The sequence below is a fragment of the Cornus florida genome, unplaced genomic scaffold, assembly GCF_030987335.1.
Source record: "Cornus florida cultivar Cherokee Brave unplaced genomic scaffold, ASM3098733v1 CherokeeBrave_3.0.0_Hap2_Chr04, whole genome shotgun sequence".
In the NCBI taxonomy this organism is placed as follows: domain Eukaryota; kingdom Viridiplantae; phylum Streptophyta; class Magnoliopsida; order Cornales; family Cornaceae; genus Cornus; species Cornus florida.
In genome coordinates this window covers 99234320-99252589 of record NW_026775574.1, presented here as the reverse complement: position 1 = coordinate 99252589, position 18270 = coordinate 99234320, and the positions used below count along the sequence as shown (strand labels likewise).

Here is an 18270-nt window from a genome sequence, read left to right as displayed (position 1 = left end):
TATTTATTTATTTTATGAAATCTTGAATTTTTTTGCTTTGAAGTAGCAAAAAAATATGCAGCTAAAATGGCCATGTTGTAGTGACCTTCAGAAAATTTTACAAGACTAAAATGATGCCCATATGTTCATAAATTTCAGACATACACGTGCTCAATTCAACGGTACGAGAACCTATAGTTGTGTTTGATTAAGTCATTTTCTTAGAATTTTAAGGCTATGTTTGTTTGACCTAAAATATTCTTTTTTAAAAAATATTTTTTTTTAGATAAAATGTTTTTTTTTTTACTTTGTCGGTGTTTGTAAAAGGTTTATGTTAAGGTTGAGATCGAGTCCATCTGGCGGGACATGTAAAATAACTTGTTAAAAATTTATAAATAAATTATTTTTATTAAATTTTAATTTTTTTTTTTCCTAAATATTTTACGACAACCGAATACCAGAAAATAAAAAAATATTTTTTGAAAAATATTTTACGTCCAAACAAACGGAGTCTAAATGTTTTTTCGAATTTGTTAATGTTGTGTTAGTCGCTCAAATTGATGCTTTAGATTTGAGATTTGAAGAATTTTAGTACAAAGTTTGAATTAAATTTCTTTCCATCTCAAATTTAAAATATCGATTCGTGCTCTCAAACATAACATAAACATTTTTTTACTCCCTAATTCAATACAGGATTTGGAGAGTCATTTCAAGAAAATCTTGGTTTTCTATATAGCTATCATTTTTGTTTAAAGATGAAGAAGTGTTTGGATTGTCCAAAAATTCAGATTTTCAGAAACAAAGGGCAAAGAGCAGCAAGTAGTAACACAAATTTTACAAAAAAACTATGCTTAAAAAAAAAATCAAAATCATTTATGAAAAAGAAAAAGAAAAAGAAAAAATTCAAAACCATAATCAACCTAAAAAATTGCGAAATACCATCAAGGGTAATCAACAAAATCTATTTGTTAATTTGATTATAGATGAATCAAATAATCAAATTTCAGTACACCCATCAAGAGGAAAAAATTACCAGGCAGTCTCAGGAATTAATAATGTTTTATGCAGTTTTGTTCTGAGTTGGATAAAAGGCGGACTCGGTAATGACTGTTTTGGATTTGGTGAGTGGACTCAGGGTTAAACACAGTGAAGCCAGTAATAATCAGGTGTTACAAAGGAGTATACGAAGCCAATGCACCTTATATAATAATGGGGCCTACCACCGTTGACGACCATTAGATTGATGTGCCCAAAAAAATAAAAAAGAAAATTTTGTTGTAGGCTTGTCAGACAACTGTGCGACCATCACAGCCGTCCTAATAAGGCTGAGAACGATCCTCTACCGCTTGATGTATCCTACGAATAGGATTATCGAAGCTGTCAATCACGCTCTGATCGCACGGTCACGATTCATCCACCAAGCTTAAGTTCCTGTCTCCTTAGAAATCAAGGATGCAGAGGTACGATCCTATAGGAAAGATCCTGTTCAAGTAAGGTCGTGCAATGAAGGGTTTGTTTGGTTCTTAATAAACCTCGTTTTTGTTTCCTCCTGTTTCGACGTGGGAACTTAGAAGTAGCAGCCAAGTTTCAATAAACCAACTTTGCCGATGTAAAGGATGATAATACCCTTCAAAAAAAGCTATTGTTATGCGCGCATTGGCCCTTTTAAGTTGGTTATTATTGGCTTTTCAGTACCTGGGATCGTTTGATTAGATCCAAGGACATGTTTAGATTTGGGCATTACAAATTTGGATAGCTTCATTAGATTATTGGTAATATTTTTCAGGTTTCTTTACTACATTTTTTGCAATTTCATACAGTAATTAACATATTTTCATAGGAAATTGTGATTGAATTGGTGTTTTGAGCTGGTATTATTATTGCCCAGAGTATCTTATGGTGAAAAGATGTTCCATTGGGCAATGCTCATAACAAAAAAAGCATCTTATTTTCAATATGAAAAATTAATTTTGTACCCAATTCCACAACCCTAAAATATGAGCCAATGGTGGAATAAATTGCCTTATCTTTTGACTAATGAAAACGGTATATGTAGCCGTGCTCTTTTCGAATTTTCATAAATACAAAATTGTTAGCTAATTAAATTACTTCTGCATAAATATAGTCAAAAATACGTTTGTGATAAGGATGTTCTCGTGGTTTTTTCATGACAAAATTCAGTATATATAGAAAATGGTGAAGCAAATTCGAAGTGAAGTGTAGCAAGGAGAGATGGAATATCGTGATGGTGTAGGCATAAGAATCAAAGAGTAGCAATGACCAGGACATCGAAAGGAAGCTTGATGCAAATGAAGGGGAAGAAGAGTAGGATGAGAGGGTAAAAATTTACCCCGAAAGTTCCCAACTGTTGGGGGTAGCGGTTACAAAATACCCGTGCCAATGAAAACTCTACAATGAATGAGTGGAATCCTTGTGGTATACTTTACTATAGAAATTGTTCGATTCAATCTCCTTGATCTAGATTTAGGGCTTGTTATCTTGAATAAGAGTGGAACTTTGTCAAAGTGCTTATTGTTCAAATCTTCTATCTTTCCTCCACCAAAGATTAAAATAATGAGCTGGAAGATTTAAGTTAACCCATGAAAGTGGGCCTAGGCCGATTGAATGATTTATGTTAGGGCATGGAAGTGGGTTTGGGCCAACTAAATAATTTAGGTTAACTCATAACCCATATTGTGTGGCGGGTCCAATTTGACATGTATAGAGGCCCGACTGTGTTTGAATTTTGATGATATATAAAAGATAAATCTTGATTCTTGACCGGTATAATGATGAACAAGTAGTTACAAAATTTTGTGTCTCGAGGAGGTTGGTTTTATTTATTTTCCTTAACAGTCTATATATATATATATATATATATAGAAAATAAGAAGAGAGAACGCTAATAATGTACATAGTATTAGTTAATTTAATTAGTAAACCATCATTTAATGGAATTTAAGAATATATTAATTAATAATCATTAAATATATGAATTAATGTTAGATAAATTAAAATTTTATCTACTGGGCTACCGTTAAAAAATAAATACTATTAAACAATTTAGAAAAAATCCTAATCCGTTGATCTGATTTGTAAGTCCATGGATCCAATCCGATCCGATACGTTATTCCACGGATCGATGACAAATTAAGAGTTTTTCAATTTATTTGGAGCGAATCGAATTAGGATTGATGCCTAATTTGATGTGTGCACCACCCCTAATAAAATGTAAGACATTCTAATTCGGGGAAGCCATCGTGGTAGTAAAATTACCTTCAACCACGGTCTAAACCACTGGTAGAAAACATACTTTCTATAACGTCGAAGCCCCATTTTTATTGTAGTCATTGAAATGAATTGGATAAGAAAATTTCTAGTTACGGAGAAACAAAGGTACACGAAAAATAAGACACCCATGTAAGCAACCAATTTTTAATAAGGATTTAGCTGCATCCAACAAAACAATTCCTTAAGCAAACTCTTCAATGAAGCAATCATTTATACAGAGACATTTTAACTGAATAAAGCATAAATATTTGATATGGCACATTGTACACACACAGACATACATATCTAAGAACACACACACACACACATATATATATTGTAACTTTTATGGGTTCATCATTGCCGATAGACGTCCGTCAATCACAACTATAGTCGCTTCCAAAGCTTGGCTGCTCCTGCATGTGGTACCCTGCAATATCAAAAAATTCGATTTCAACTGGAGGAGCTGCTTGTTCTTGGGTGAAGACGATGGCGTTGACAGTAGGAAAGGATTGTAAAACCTGATAAAACCAGTACAAGAAGCGATTAAACCGATTGAAAAGTGAAAGGAGAAGGAGAGATGGCTATGATGATAGGATAGGAAATCAAAAAATGCGATGGCAACCCAATTACCACAGCTGCCGAGAAGTCTCCAGCTCGTAAACGAATGGCATCGGTAGCAACTGTAATAGTGAGTGGTAGTTTGATGGAGGTGAGGAGGAAAATCAATATGAGGATGGCAAGAACAATTAATGAGAAGCAATGAGATGATTTTGATGAGTACGGTTGACGTAGGAGGAAGAAGAGGAGGTTCATCAATGGCGGGACAATATATCTAAGGTCTATGTAGCACTGCATCTTTCTCTATCTTTAGTTTATTACTAATTTACGACACCCCGCATATAGACAAGTTTGGATTGCAATATATAGAAAACGTCTGTACAAAGAAAAGTGGCAAATTTTGATACATCATACCGACAAATTTAATAATATTTGGACTTTAGGAAAATGTATGGCAAAAGTGGCATAAAAGTCTAAGTTCAGTGTGTAATAACATCCTTGTGGGGGACAGGGTCTATCTCAATTTTGACATAGTCCAATCCTGTCACTGATGGATTTGGACAATTCATTTTGTTAGTATATATAAAATTGGTGTAATTTTAAATTTTTTTTTTTTTTTTCTAGGAGCACTATTATTTATTGTCAGATAACAGATTACTTATATGAACGTGTGAAACCCTTCACCCACCTAATTGCAAATTGCCTATATTGCTCGACAATATCTCTTGTCAAATATCATAAAAAAAACTGAGTGACACAAACACTGGTCGGCATCGAATTGTGCCCAGCTTGGCTGTCAAATGCGTCTAGTAGGACAGAGTCTGTGTTTTATTTCTCTTAATTAAAAATGATCTTTAATCCATTCAAAACAATTAATTGGAAGATGACACATGATTACATGAAGCATTAAAAAGTCTATAATACTTCAAAAATGTTTTGTAAATACCTCGAAGTATTGTAGACTTTCTCATGTAACACAGACCGAACAAACACCTTTACCAGATAATAAGATTAAATAAAAGGGGTGAAGCTAGGCAAAGGAAAACCAAATTAAAGAACACAATCTACAAATTTAGCAACCATGCATGCAGAAGACCAGAATCTATGTAATACAAAAACAATTATATATATAATACTACACAACTTCAAGGCCTTGTGGTGCAAGTTCATCATCACCTTCTGGAATTGGCTCTTCCATTCGGAGATGACCATGCAGTAGTACCGGCCTATCAATCACTACTTGACCATGCAGTAGTACTGGCCTATCAATCACTACACAGCTTCAAGCTGGCCTTGTGGTGCAACTTCATCATCACGTTCTTCCATCTCTTCTATTCGGAGATGACCATGCAGTAGTACTGGTGAAGGAGCAGAAAGTCCGTTTCTTGCATCTTCAACTGGTCTATCAATCACTACTTGAACGCGATCAGGTTGGGGCCCAGGGATTTCGTGGCTATCCAACACCGGTCTTCCGTTGATAAAAATGTCATACACCGGGATTAACATCCTTGAAAATTGCTTAAAAACATTCAAGAACCAACGTCGGAAGCAAAAAGAAAGGACGATAATGGAAGGATAAGCGCACCAAAAGAGTGCTTGCGGAAAAATGATGGAGGCTATCAATAAGGCCATGAAGGTGTAAGAGAAGACACCGATTCGTACACGCAGGACCTCGCGGTTACCATTGCCATGAGGACTAGACTGACTAGCAGTAGTAATGGAGAGCTCCAAGGAGACGAAGGAAAAGAGCACGAGGACAAGGGCAAGAAGGTAAATTTTGGAAAAAGTGATATGGCCATGGATAACCAAGTGAAATGGATCCCAATCTTTGGGCATACCTGCATGGGTTTTTAAGACATTGATCGCAAATGGCGCAGAGTACCTTAAGTCTATGTAGTAAGACATTATCGTTTACACTTTTTTTGTTTCGTTTTGTGGGCATTCTTGGAGACCGCATGGCGGCATATATATACTGGTCGGATCTCATTACTTATATCAATTATTCAAGCCGGTTCTTCACCTTCACACGCACGGCATGGAAAAAATATACCATGTAATCCCAATCAATTAAAAAATGACACGTAGTCCCACAGCCACTTCTTCGATGCTTCATTTAACTAAATAAAATAAGGATTGGTAAGGATCAATCACTCTCTACATACATTATAGAAAGTCTTGGTTTTGAGATTCAAAGCTCCTCTTTTGTTGGGTTCCTCTAAATTGATGACTTTATGGATACTTTCTAATAAAATAAATAAATAAATAATAAATTGATATATATACAAGCTTTGATTTAAATTGTGAATAAATTCCTAGTTCAGACGGTATGTTATTTTCTGTTATTTTTAAGGGGACATGTAGGACATGTAATTAATGTATTGTTTTCTTATACTATAAATATGTATAATTATCAAGTTTGATTTTTTTTTTTAAACAAAAAGACAATGATGAAAAAAAAAATTTATTTGCTTTAATTTTTTTAAAAAACAACTAATTTAGGACATTTAAAAAATAAAATAATGCCTATTAATATGGGATAGAAATTGAATTCTAAAAATTGGTACATATTCAATCTAAACAAGCTCCTTAGGAGAAATGCTTGTGGAGATCGAAGACAGACTTTGAGCGGGTAATAAGTTGTTAAATTATATAATATTTTAAAAGTTGTCACTTGATAAATACATGGATCGTTTCGTTACAACAAACAAACAGATTCGGAATAATATGATAAACTTTTAGAAAGTCATAAAATTTTGAAAGAGTTTTTTTTTATTATTATTTTTATTTTTAACATAGAAATTTAATGATTTTAGTTGGTAGTGATTTAAAATTCGTTTTGAACACTAATAAATAGAATCCCAAAAAAAATTCAATTCCCAATATTACCATTGCTTTTCTTTTCTGGTATAAGAGCCACCGTCTGAGATGTGATAAAACCTATACAAATGTGATACCTACTTCTTCACCTTCATTCCAAAATGAAAGACAATGTCTATATATACTCTTTAGTCGGTAACACTAAATTTTTTTTTTTTTTTCAACGGAAAATGCATTTTCATAACTTCAAATTTCGGTGCCGGTCTAGGAGACCAAGGATCCACTATGCTATATATATATATCACATATAACTATTATATACTCGTATTTATATATAAGCAGGGTGGGTTCCGTACCAATCATTTTTTTATTCCGGACCCTTAGAGCATCTCCATTGGGCTGTCAATTCAAAATATAGCAGATAGGCTTAAAAACAGGCTCTCCAATGCAATGTTATTTCTTATGTCAATTGTAGCACAAGAAATAGCAGTAGCTGTTTCACAGAGAGAGAGAGAGAGAGAGAGAGAGAGAGAGAGAGAGAAGCTATTCCAGAGAGAGGAAGCTATTCAGATATATATATATATATATATATATATATATATATATATATTAAAAAAAAAAAAGAATTACACCAAATAGGATTTATTTTAAAAAACAAGAATTACAGACCTTGATTATAGACCTTCGTCATAAAATAGAATTACAGAAAAAAAATTAAAACAAAACCCATAAAATAGAATTACAGACCTTCATAAAAACTGAATTATAGAAAAAAAAATTAAAACAAAACCCATACATACATGAGGGGATATGGTGCCATGGAGTTCAAAAATCAAATAATAAAGCAAAGAAAAAATTTGAGATACTGATGTAATATATATTATATACACACAGACACATGCATATAGAGAGATAGAGGACCTGGATGGTGTTGTTGGAACCATTATAGTTCTGATCAACAGTCTTCAACCATCCAACATTATCGTGCGTGTGAGGAACCAAATGAACATTGAGTTTCCCAGGAACAATGTCTGGTTTTGATCTAGTGTCTGGCTTGCGAACGGCAAACCTGAACTGGAATAGCGGGCGATGGAAAATGAAAGATATAGGTTTTGAACTTCTGATTCTTGTTGATTTTGTAGTTTACAGTTGCAGAGAGAGGGAGGGGGGGGGGGGGGGGGGGGCAATTTCAGAGTTGAGAATGAGAATAGAGATGGAGGCGATTGGGGAGGCTGAAATGATTTGCCCTAAATATATATATATAATAATAATAATAATAATAATAATATAATTAAATATATATAATATATATATAAATTTACGAAAAAAAAAAATTATATAAAAAAAATTTATATAAAAATATAATCAAATTTATAAATTTATACATACATACATATATATATACATATATATATATATATATATATATATATATATATTTTGGTCCTTTTATGACTAGATATTTTAGATATTTGATTCTTTTTAATTAAGTTTAATTTTAGTTTCCTTCTAATGTCTACAACTTGACTTGGAATGTGCCTAATATTAATATTACTGATGCAAATATGAATGGTGGGAATAGTAGTTGAAAAAGAATAGTGGTTTTGTCAAAAAATAGCATTTTGCATAAAATGTATCATTGGAGCAGAATTGTTAAAATATAGCATTTGACACTGTAACACTGTCAAAATATAAATTTGGCATCCGAATTTAGCATTTTACCATTAAAGATGCTCTTATGCAGATAAAAGTCTTGATTTTTAACATTCAAAGGTAGGTCCCGTACCTGTCATTTTTCTATTTTGGACCCCCACATATAGGGGTGCACAAGGTTCTTGTGATACCCCTCAATTCTAGAGCCACGGGTGATCAAGTCCGAGCACAGAATACAAGGGATATCAAACAATTAATATTTAAACAAGTATTTGAATACAAAAAGAATAATAAAGAATAAATAAATAATAAGCTGAAAGAAACTAAATAATAAATCCCTATTTTAAAATCCTCAAATAAATAATAATTAAAAATTCAATAATAAAATCCTCCAATCTTCGGATACTAGTAATTAATTAAACTACAACTCGGGAATCCATCCTGTGGACACCTAATAATATCCTAACTGAAATAACTGAACCGAAATAAAAATAATAAGTAACTAATGAAGACGAGTCTTACGTAGAGTCGGAAGAGTGAATGACTGTCTCTACTCGGCACGAACAATCTTTAAGACTGGAACTGACGAACACCTGAAAAATAATGGTAGGTCAAGCTCACAAACAAGTTCTAATCTACTACATCCCAAACAGAGACCCGATACACGTACACATCCTAATTAATTCAACAATAACTAAATAGTCCATATGTAGATATATACATACTAAAGGAACCTCACTAGACTATAAAGTTGTCTCAACATGAATAGTAGGCAACATGCAAAACGCACATATAGTAGGCATGAGTACCTAGACGTACCAGGGTACACAATTACGCTATATCTAGCTACACATCCCTGGCGATATACGCACCCTAACTACTGATCTTGAGACTCAAGCTCATATCATGGTGTATAATTATATATTTAAAATCCGTCCTATCCAACCATCAAAAATAAACTATCCAATTATTATTTTAATAATATGTCATCCAACTATTCCGTTGACCTGACACGAATAAGTAGGACTTAACACTATGGTTAATCCGTTCCCTTATTAAAAATAGGTAGGACTTAACTTTTAAGTTAATCCGTTCCTAATATGTCCCCATCCCATAATGGTGCATTAATCCACATCATAACCAAAGAGAAGTTTCCAATCCAAAGATAATGTAAATAATATTTACATATAAACATTATATTAATCATATATACATTCTTTGCATTTATTTGAGCAAAAATATCAATTCTAAGTATCATGCATCTAATTTTTCATTACACGAAATTAAAATGCATCTCAACTAAATTGTACATCTCCATATTTTGATTAAATTAATTTAAATCTAAGCAATAGATTAAAATAATTTAATCCAGCAATATCTAATTAATTTATTCTTTCAAAATTAATTAAATTCTATCTTTAGCATGTAAACTTATATCATGCATACCAATTTAAATTAAATAAATATTTAATTCAAATCCATTAATCAAAACTAACAAATATTAATTTAATATTCTAACATTAAATAGATTACTATTAAAAATATTTAATGCAAAAACTATTTAATCAAAACAAAATAAATTAATCATAATACCAATCATTATACTAATCATTATATCCATAATAGTACCAATCATTATATCATGGCATTATATAAAAATCTGTTTTTTTTTTTTTAATTTTAAAGGAATTGTCAAGACTTTCTCGATCGGCGTGCCCAATTCACGAAAGAACAAATTCTAGTTTACGAATTGCTACAAACCCAGTTTCATGCCACTTTTTAGCTTGCCTCGTCCGGCTTGCATAGCTTGTAAAAAATACTAATTTTGACTTTAGTTACATGCATATAACTGATGCATGGAAAAAAAAAATTAAATTAAAACCAAATTTAATTCATGCTAACATAAGTCATGTAAAAAAAAATATTTATAAAATAAATTAAATTAAACCCAAGGCCACCAACAGTGTAGGCAAAAGAAAACAAATAATTAAAACCTATGAACTAAAATTTCAACATAAATCTATGTAATTAGATCCAATTAATTTATTTAAAGAATCTAGAATTAATCTAGCATGCATAGGGTATGAATCAAAGGAGAAGAGAAGAATTAAAACTTGCCTTTAGGGATTTGATAAAAACCCTAGCCTCCTTCTTCCTTTTTCTCTTCCTTCATCTTCCTTCTTTCTCTCTCTAAAATATAGTACGTGATATATTTTCTAACCTCTTTCACAACTCTATAGTTATATATTTATAGGCAACTAAAATAACCCTAATCCTTTTCCCATTCCAAGACAAACTAAAATGAAATAAAAATAAAATAAAATAAAATTTAAATACTAAAAAGGTAACTAAATATATGTTATGTATAATCTATGTGTACTCCTTTTTATATATAATATATAAATATATATCAGATTTTTATTAAAGGGACTTTCCTTACATATATATATATATATATATATATTTATTTATTTATTTATTAAATATACATATATATGGGTAATCATCCGTACCCATTAAACCCCTTATCCAAGTAGTCCATGGAGCCCAATTGATTGGTCAATTACTATTATCCATATCCAATTCCTTAAAAATATAAAAATAAAATAAATAAAATAAAAATAAAAATAAAACCATTAAATCACATTCAATTCAATTTAAACAAATAATTAAATCAATTAAACAAGTAAACAATTAGCCAAGAAAATAACTAAATAATTAAATGCAATTAAAACTATTAAAATAATACCGAGACTATCCTTTTTAAATTAGGGGTATTACATTCTTCTCCCCTAATAAAAGGAATTCCGTCCTCGGAATTCGTCCTTACCTTCTTCCACTATATCTGGAAACTGTGAGTGAATAATATCCTCTTGTTCCCAAGTAGACTCAGCCTCATTATGGTGATTCCACTGGACACGTACTAACGATATGACTTTATTGCGAAGAACATGACCCTTACGGTCAATAATGCGACACGGTGGCTCCACATATGTTGCATCCGGCTGCAACTCAATCTCTCCCACATCGATATGCTGATACCGATCTTCATCTCGTAGAAATTTTCGCAACATGGAAACATGAAACACATTGTGCACTCGATCCAAATGATCTGGAAGTGCCAACCGATAAGCTACAGCTCCAACGCGATCGGTAATCATAAATGGACCCACAAACCGTGGTGATAACTTCCCTTTCTTCCCAAAGCGCATTACACCTTTCATAGGAGACACTTTGAGTAGAACCTGATCCCCAACCTGAAACTCCAAAGCACGAGTACGACGATCGGCATAACTCTTCTGCCTACTCTGGGCAGTGCGCATGCGATCCCTAATAAGAGCAATCTTCTCAGAAGTATCCTTAATGAACTCAGGACCCAAAAATCGGCTCTCGCCAACCTCCATCCAACAAACAGGAGATCTACATGGTCGTCCATATAATGCCTCAGACGGTGCCATACCAATAGTCTTCTGAAAACTATTGTTATATGCGAACTCCACAAGTGGCAAATACTCCTCCTAATGGCCCTTAAAGTCAAGGACACAAGAACGAAGCATATCCTCCATTATCTGATTAACCCTTTCGGTCTGTCCATCAGTCTGAGGATGATAAGCAGTGCTAAGATGCAACTCTGTACCCAAAGCCTGCTGAAAACTCTTCCAAAACCCTGATACAAAGCTCGAATCCCTATTCGATATAATAGATAACGGAATGCCATGCAACTTCACAATCTCTGTAATGTAAAGTCTCGCTAACTATTCCGAAGTGTAATCAGTGCGAATAGGTAAGAAATGAGCTGATTTGGTCAACCTATCAACGATGACCCAAATGGAATTGTGATTCTTGAACGAATTAGGTAATCCCTCCACAAAATTCATAGAAATGCTCTCCCATTTCCACTCTGGTATTGGTAGTGGTTGTAGAGCTTTTGGCGGCCTCCGATGATCAATCTTGACCATCTGACAAGTACTACATCGTGAGACAAATAGAGCAATGTCCCTCTTCATACCTGCCCACCAAAACTGCCGCTTCATATCCTGATTCATTTTGTTACCTCCTGGATGAACCGAAAACTCAGAGTGGTGAGTCTCAGTCAGCACATCATTCCTCAACTCATTAGCAGAAGGTACCACTAACCGTCCCTTGTACCTCAAACCTCCATTAGCCCCAACATAGTAGAATGGAACCTCTCCGGAAGCTATCTCTGCAACTTTATCAATGCACTGCTGATCCATGAGTTGTGCCTTCAAAACTTTGTGAATGATAGAAGGTGCAACTACCATGCAAGCCAGGAAAGCATCTGATAATTCATCCACCCTCTTCAACGCATTCCACTCAGTAGTGAATAGAGCGGAAAGACTACCAACAGGTCGACGACTGAGTGCATCTGCCACCACATTCGCTTTTCCTGGATGATACTGTATAGAAAAATGATAGTCTTTCACAAACTCTAACCACCTGCGCTGTCTCATATTCAGCTCCCGCTGAGTGAACAAATACTACAGACTCTTGTGATCGCTGAATGATCTGAAGAACTCACCCAACAGATAATGCCTCCAAATACGTAAGGCAAAAACCACAGCTGCCAACTCCAAATCATGTGTTGGATAATTAAGCTCGTGAGGCTTAAGCTTCCGAGATCCATACGAAATCGGTCGCTCCTCCTGTATTAAAACACATCCAAGACCCTACAACGAAGCATCTGTGTACACAAGATACTCTATCCTGCTTTGTGGGGTAGACAAAACTGGTGCAGAAGTCAACTTAGTCTTCAGCTCATCAAAAGCTTTCTGACAATGTTCATCCCACACGAACCGTACACCCTTTTTAGTTAAATGAGTGAGTGGTCTCGCTATTTTTGAAAACCCCTGGATGAACCTCCTGTAATATCCTGCTAAACCGAGAAAACTCCGAATCTTGGTAGGTGATGTAGGCTGTCCCCACTCAACCACCGCTGAAACCTTGGCTGGATCCACCGCTATTCCCCTTTCTGACACCAAGTGACTCAGAAATTTCACTTCCCGCTGCCAAAATTCACATTTCTCAAACTTGGCATACAACTGGTGCTCACAAAGCGTCTGTAAGACTATTCAAAGATGTCTAGCATGATCGACCTCTGACCTCGAGTAAATCAAAATGTCATCTATGAAGACAATGACAAATTGATCCAAGTAAGCCCTGAAGACTCTGTTCATTAAATCCATGAAAACCGCTGGTGCATTAGTCAACCCGAACGGCATCACCCGAAACTCATAAGATCCATATCTAGTGAGAAACGCTGTCCTCGGAACATCCTGCTCCCGAACCCGAAGTTGATGATATCCAGACCGCAGATCAATTTTAGAGAAATAAGTAGCTCCCTTCAACTAATCAAACAAGTCATCAATCCTGGGCAAAGGATACTTGTTACGAATAGTAATCTTGTTCAATTCCCTGTAATCTATACACAAGCGGAGCGAACCATCCTTCTTCTTCACAAATAAAATCAGTGCTCCCCAGGGTGAAGTACTCCTGCGAATGAAACCTTGGCTGAGTAGCTGCTGAATCTGATCCCTCAGCTTGCGCATCTCCACTGGTGCCATCCTATACGGTGCCCTAGCAATAGACGTAGTGCCTGGAGTTAAGTCTAACAAAATGGATCTCGTGACTAGGCGGCAACCCTGGAATCTCCTGAAATACATCTGGGTAATCCTGTACAATTGGTATGTTATCCAATAATACAGTAGTCCCCTCCTCCGCTTCCTCTTTCACATGAAACAAATAGGTGCTAGTGACCCCCCTCGAACGCGGCATAACGATGACGTACACGTCCTGACCAGGTATGGTGAAAACTACGGACCTATTATAACAATCAACTTGGGCATGGTAATGCGATAACCAATCCATCCCAAGTATCACATCATAAGTGTGCATGTCCAGGACCAAAAGATTGGCTAGAATTATGAGTCTACCAATATCTAGTGTCACAAGCCCATCACTCTCATGAAGAATGGTTGTATTGCCTAACGGTGTAGAAATTCCATGTGGTCTACTGCATACCCGAGTCATCATCCCAGACAAAGCAACAAATGACCTAGTTACAAATGAGTGTGTAGCACCCGTATCAAATAAAACACGTCCAAGTAAACCATGAATAGGAAACTTACCCTCAACAGCTTGAGGTGCCCGAACATCCTGTGGCATGGGGTTGTACACCCTGCCATAGTGCAACTGCTGCGGTGTCTGTCCCTGAGGCTGCGGTGGCGCTGGTAGAGCCGGATATGTCTGTCCCTGAATCCGTGGAACCTGTGGAGCTGGTAAAGGCACTGGTGCCCTCTACCCCTACTGCACATGTTGTCCCTGTCTCTGTCCCTATCTTACTGTAGGACACTGCCTGAAAGTGTGACCATACTCTCCACAAGTATAACAACTACCCTGGAAAGTACCAAATGGCCTCCTCTGTCGGTTAGCCTGTGGTTGACCCTGTCCTGCCTGTGGTCCCCCATTCTGCTATCGCTGAATAGGTGCCACATCCCTGGGAGCATCTGAACCACCCTTGTGCTTCTTCCAAGGCTGCTATCCTTGGAACTTGCCCTTGTCATTCTGTTGGTGTCCGTTCCCATTCCCTTTATCAGCTGACTGATTAGCAAAGTCTCTATCACCCCGCTTCTTACCCTTAGCCTGTCTGAAATCCACGGTCAACTGATACTGCTGCAGAGCGGCGTCTACCACCTGAGCATAGGTAGTATAGGCTGGACTACCCATAATAGCTCTCTTGATAGACCACATCAGTCCCTTGACGAAACTGTTGCGCTTCTTCTCCTCTGTATCCACCACCTCCGGTGCAAAGAGAGACAAGCGTGTGAACTGCTGCTCATACTCCGCTACTGTCATGTTCCCCTGCTGCAGATTAAGAAACTCAGTCTTCATGGTTGCCCTGATTGCATAAGGAAAATACTTTTCATCAAAGCGTGTACTGAACTGATCGTAAGTCAATGCCATCCTCTCCGCTGCGGTGGTAACTGACTCCCACCACTGTAGTGCATCCCCAACTAGCTTGAAGGTAGCAAACATCTGCTTCTGAGCCTCCGTGCACTGAACCAAGCGAAGATGTCGCTTGATGTCCTATTTCCACTGATGAGCTGCTCTCGCATCGGTGGAGCCTGTGAACTCAGGTGGGCTCCCCTTTGTGAAAGAACTTCTAGCCTTCTCCCAAGTATCAATCCGAACAACCGGTGCCGGTAATGGTGCCGGTTGTACTTGAGGCTGATTCTGAAGTGCAGCGGTTACCCCTGCTTCTATAGCCCGAGCAATAAGGTCATTGATGTGAGAAGGAAACTCTGGGTCTCCTCCCTGATCCCGAGTCTGCTGAACTTCCTCATGCTCCTCATAGAACTGACCCTCATCCTCCTGACGCTGCCTACGAGCTGCCTCCCTTCGTTGCCTGTTTCTTTGATTGTCCCGTCTTCTTCTAGCGTTAATCATTCTGTTAACATAGAAAGACAGACATCAGTACGATTTAACTGAACCGTAAAAAACACAACGAATCCTAATCTTAGGCTCTAAATAAAAGAATACGCTACGCGGAAGTCTTAAAACAATAAATCCCTAGAGACACTTGAACCTGGAGTGCTCTGATACCAACTGTGATACCCCTCAATTCTAGAGCCACGGGTGATCAAGTCCGAGCACAGAATACAAGGGATATCAAACAATTAATATTTAAACAAGCATTTGAATACAAAAAGAATAATAAAGAATAAATAAATAATAAGCTGAAGGAAACTAAATAATAAATCCCTATTTTAAAATCCTCAAATAAATAATAATTAAAAATCCAATAATAAAATCCTCCAATCTTCGGATACTAGTAATTAATTAAACTACAACTCGGGAATCCATCCTGTGGACCTCTAATAATATCTTAACTGAAATAACTGAACCGAAATAAAAATAATAAGTAACTAATGAAGACGAGTCCTACGTAGAGTCGGAAGAATGAATGACTGTCTCTGCTCGGCACGAACAATCTCTAAGATTGGAACTGACGAACACCTGAAAAATAATAGTGGGTCAGGCCCACAAACAAGTTCTAATCTACTATATCCCAAACAGAGACCCGATACACGTACACATCCTAATTAATTCAACAATAACTAAATAGTCCATATGTAGATATATACACACTAAAGGAACCTCACTAGACTATAGAGTTGTCTCAACCTGAATAGTTGGCAACATGCAAAACGCACATATAGTGGGCATGAGTACCTAGACCTACCAGGGTACACAACTACGCTATATCTAGCTACACATCCCTGGCGATATACGCACCCTAACCACTGATACTGAGATTCAAGCTCATATCATGGTGTATAATTATATATTTAAAATTCGTCCTATCCAACCATAAAAAATAAACTATCCAATTATTATTTTAATAATATGTCATCCAACTATTCCGTTGACCTGACACGAATAAGTAGGACTTAACACTATGGTTAATCCGTTCCCTTATTAAAAATAGGTAGGTCATGAGCACTAAAAAGTGCGCATTTAAACCCGTTAAGCTTAAGCATTCTAGTACCTTTATCTATCTTACTTTGCCGCTTTAGACTTATTACGTGTTATTTATATTTTCAGGCACTAATCCCAAAATTGAGCTAACTCAGCCAAATAAGAGCTTAATTGAAGCAATCCTGAGATAAACCAAAGAAGGGAGCAAAGTGGAAAAAGAAAGGAGCAAAAAGGAATCAAAGTTGTGCAGCTGAAAAGTTCGATTGATCCAACTTAGAGTTCGATCGATCGAACATCTATGATCGATCACAGTACTTCTCAATAGATCCAACCTTGGCCTTTGCTGAAATTCCAAGTTCGATCGATCCAACATCACCTTCGATCGATCGAACCCTATTTTGTCCTATTCAAATGATTGATCTTATCCACAGTTGTACGCCTACCAACCACTTTTGCCCTTTTCCCCATAAATATCTTTGAAATATCTCAGCCTTGTCCTTATCCGGAGGAGTCAGACCACTTCGATCAATCCAAGATTCAGTTCGATCGATCGAACCCATCTTCGATCGATCCAAGTTAAGGTTCGATCGATCGAACTTCCTCCAGCGAGAAAAAGTTAAAGTCCAGCTCATTTATTCCGTCCTTCATCCAATCATTGGAGAATATGCCTTGCACGACCACATCTCATCATAGGGGGTATTTGACCTACCTATATAAGGAATATGATACACTTTTTGGAGAAGGCTCTAGAGTCTCTTGTCACATATTGAAAATCATCTTGGAGGCTCTTCTTGGAGAGGAGGAAGGAGGGAAGCTAGAGCACCATTGGAGGAGATCTTCACCAACAAGGAGCAGCCATGGAGTTAGCCCTTGAGGGTTGGATCATCACTACCATGAGTGGCTAGACATCTTTTTGGGGCTAGAGTTAGCCCCAATCATGCTTTCTATACTCTAATCTTGTGTATTATTGAGGGATTAGTGTTGTATGATACATCTTGATATTCATATATATATAAATCTTGATTATTTTCATGGTTTGTATGGTTTAATGCTTCCAATTGACTATTCTATTCTATCCATATGTCTATGCATGCTAGAGTAGGATATTCATGTGCTTATCCCTAGATTTAGTGTTTTTGATGCATGTCTATGTGTATTGATGCTATAGATCTAGAGATTATCAAGATGATATGCTTAATGAATGCTATTTTGGTTCATTTGATGGTTTATGCCTATTCTTGATGGTTTGTGCCTCTCCCCTAGTCTAGATAGCTTTATTTTCATGCTAGTAGTGTAGATTTAGTGTAGTGGTAGTGTAATGTTAGATGGGAGGACAATCTACTCTTGATGTTTGATATTCTATGCTTGTGAGTCCAAATGGCATATTCCTCTAATATTGTGTTGTATGTGGATTGTGAGCTTAATGAAGGATTAATGACTAGTTATGATATGTTGTATCTTTCACATGTGTTTAGACAATTTATTCCTCTCCCA

At 36.1% G+C, this 18270-nt stretch overlaps 1 protein-coding gene and 1 non-coding gene across 2 annotated transcripts; both read right to left on the bottom strand.

Moving 5' to 3' along the window:
• Positions 1-1259: 1259 nt before the first annotated feature.
• LOC132305996 (small nucleolar RNA U3) lies at positions 1260-1479 on the bottom strand. Its single transcript, XR_009481793.1, has one exon. It is a non-coding gene; the product is annotated as a small nucleolar RNA U3 (small nucleolar RNA).
• A 1932-nt stretch (positions 1480-3411) lies between these two features.
• Positions 3412-4145, bottom strand: LOC132302370 (uncharacterized). Its single transcript, XM_059799206.1, has 2 exons — positions 3883-4145; positions 3412-3770 (listed from the first exon to the last, which is right to left on the bottom strand). Exons 1-2 carry the CDS (start codon positions 4105-4107, stop codon positions 3627-3629), a joined length of 369 nt encoding a protein of 122 aa, XP_059655189.1. The 5' UTR covers positions 4108-4145; the 3' UTR covers positions 3412-3626.
• Positions 4146-18270: the final 14125 nt, after the last annotated feature.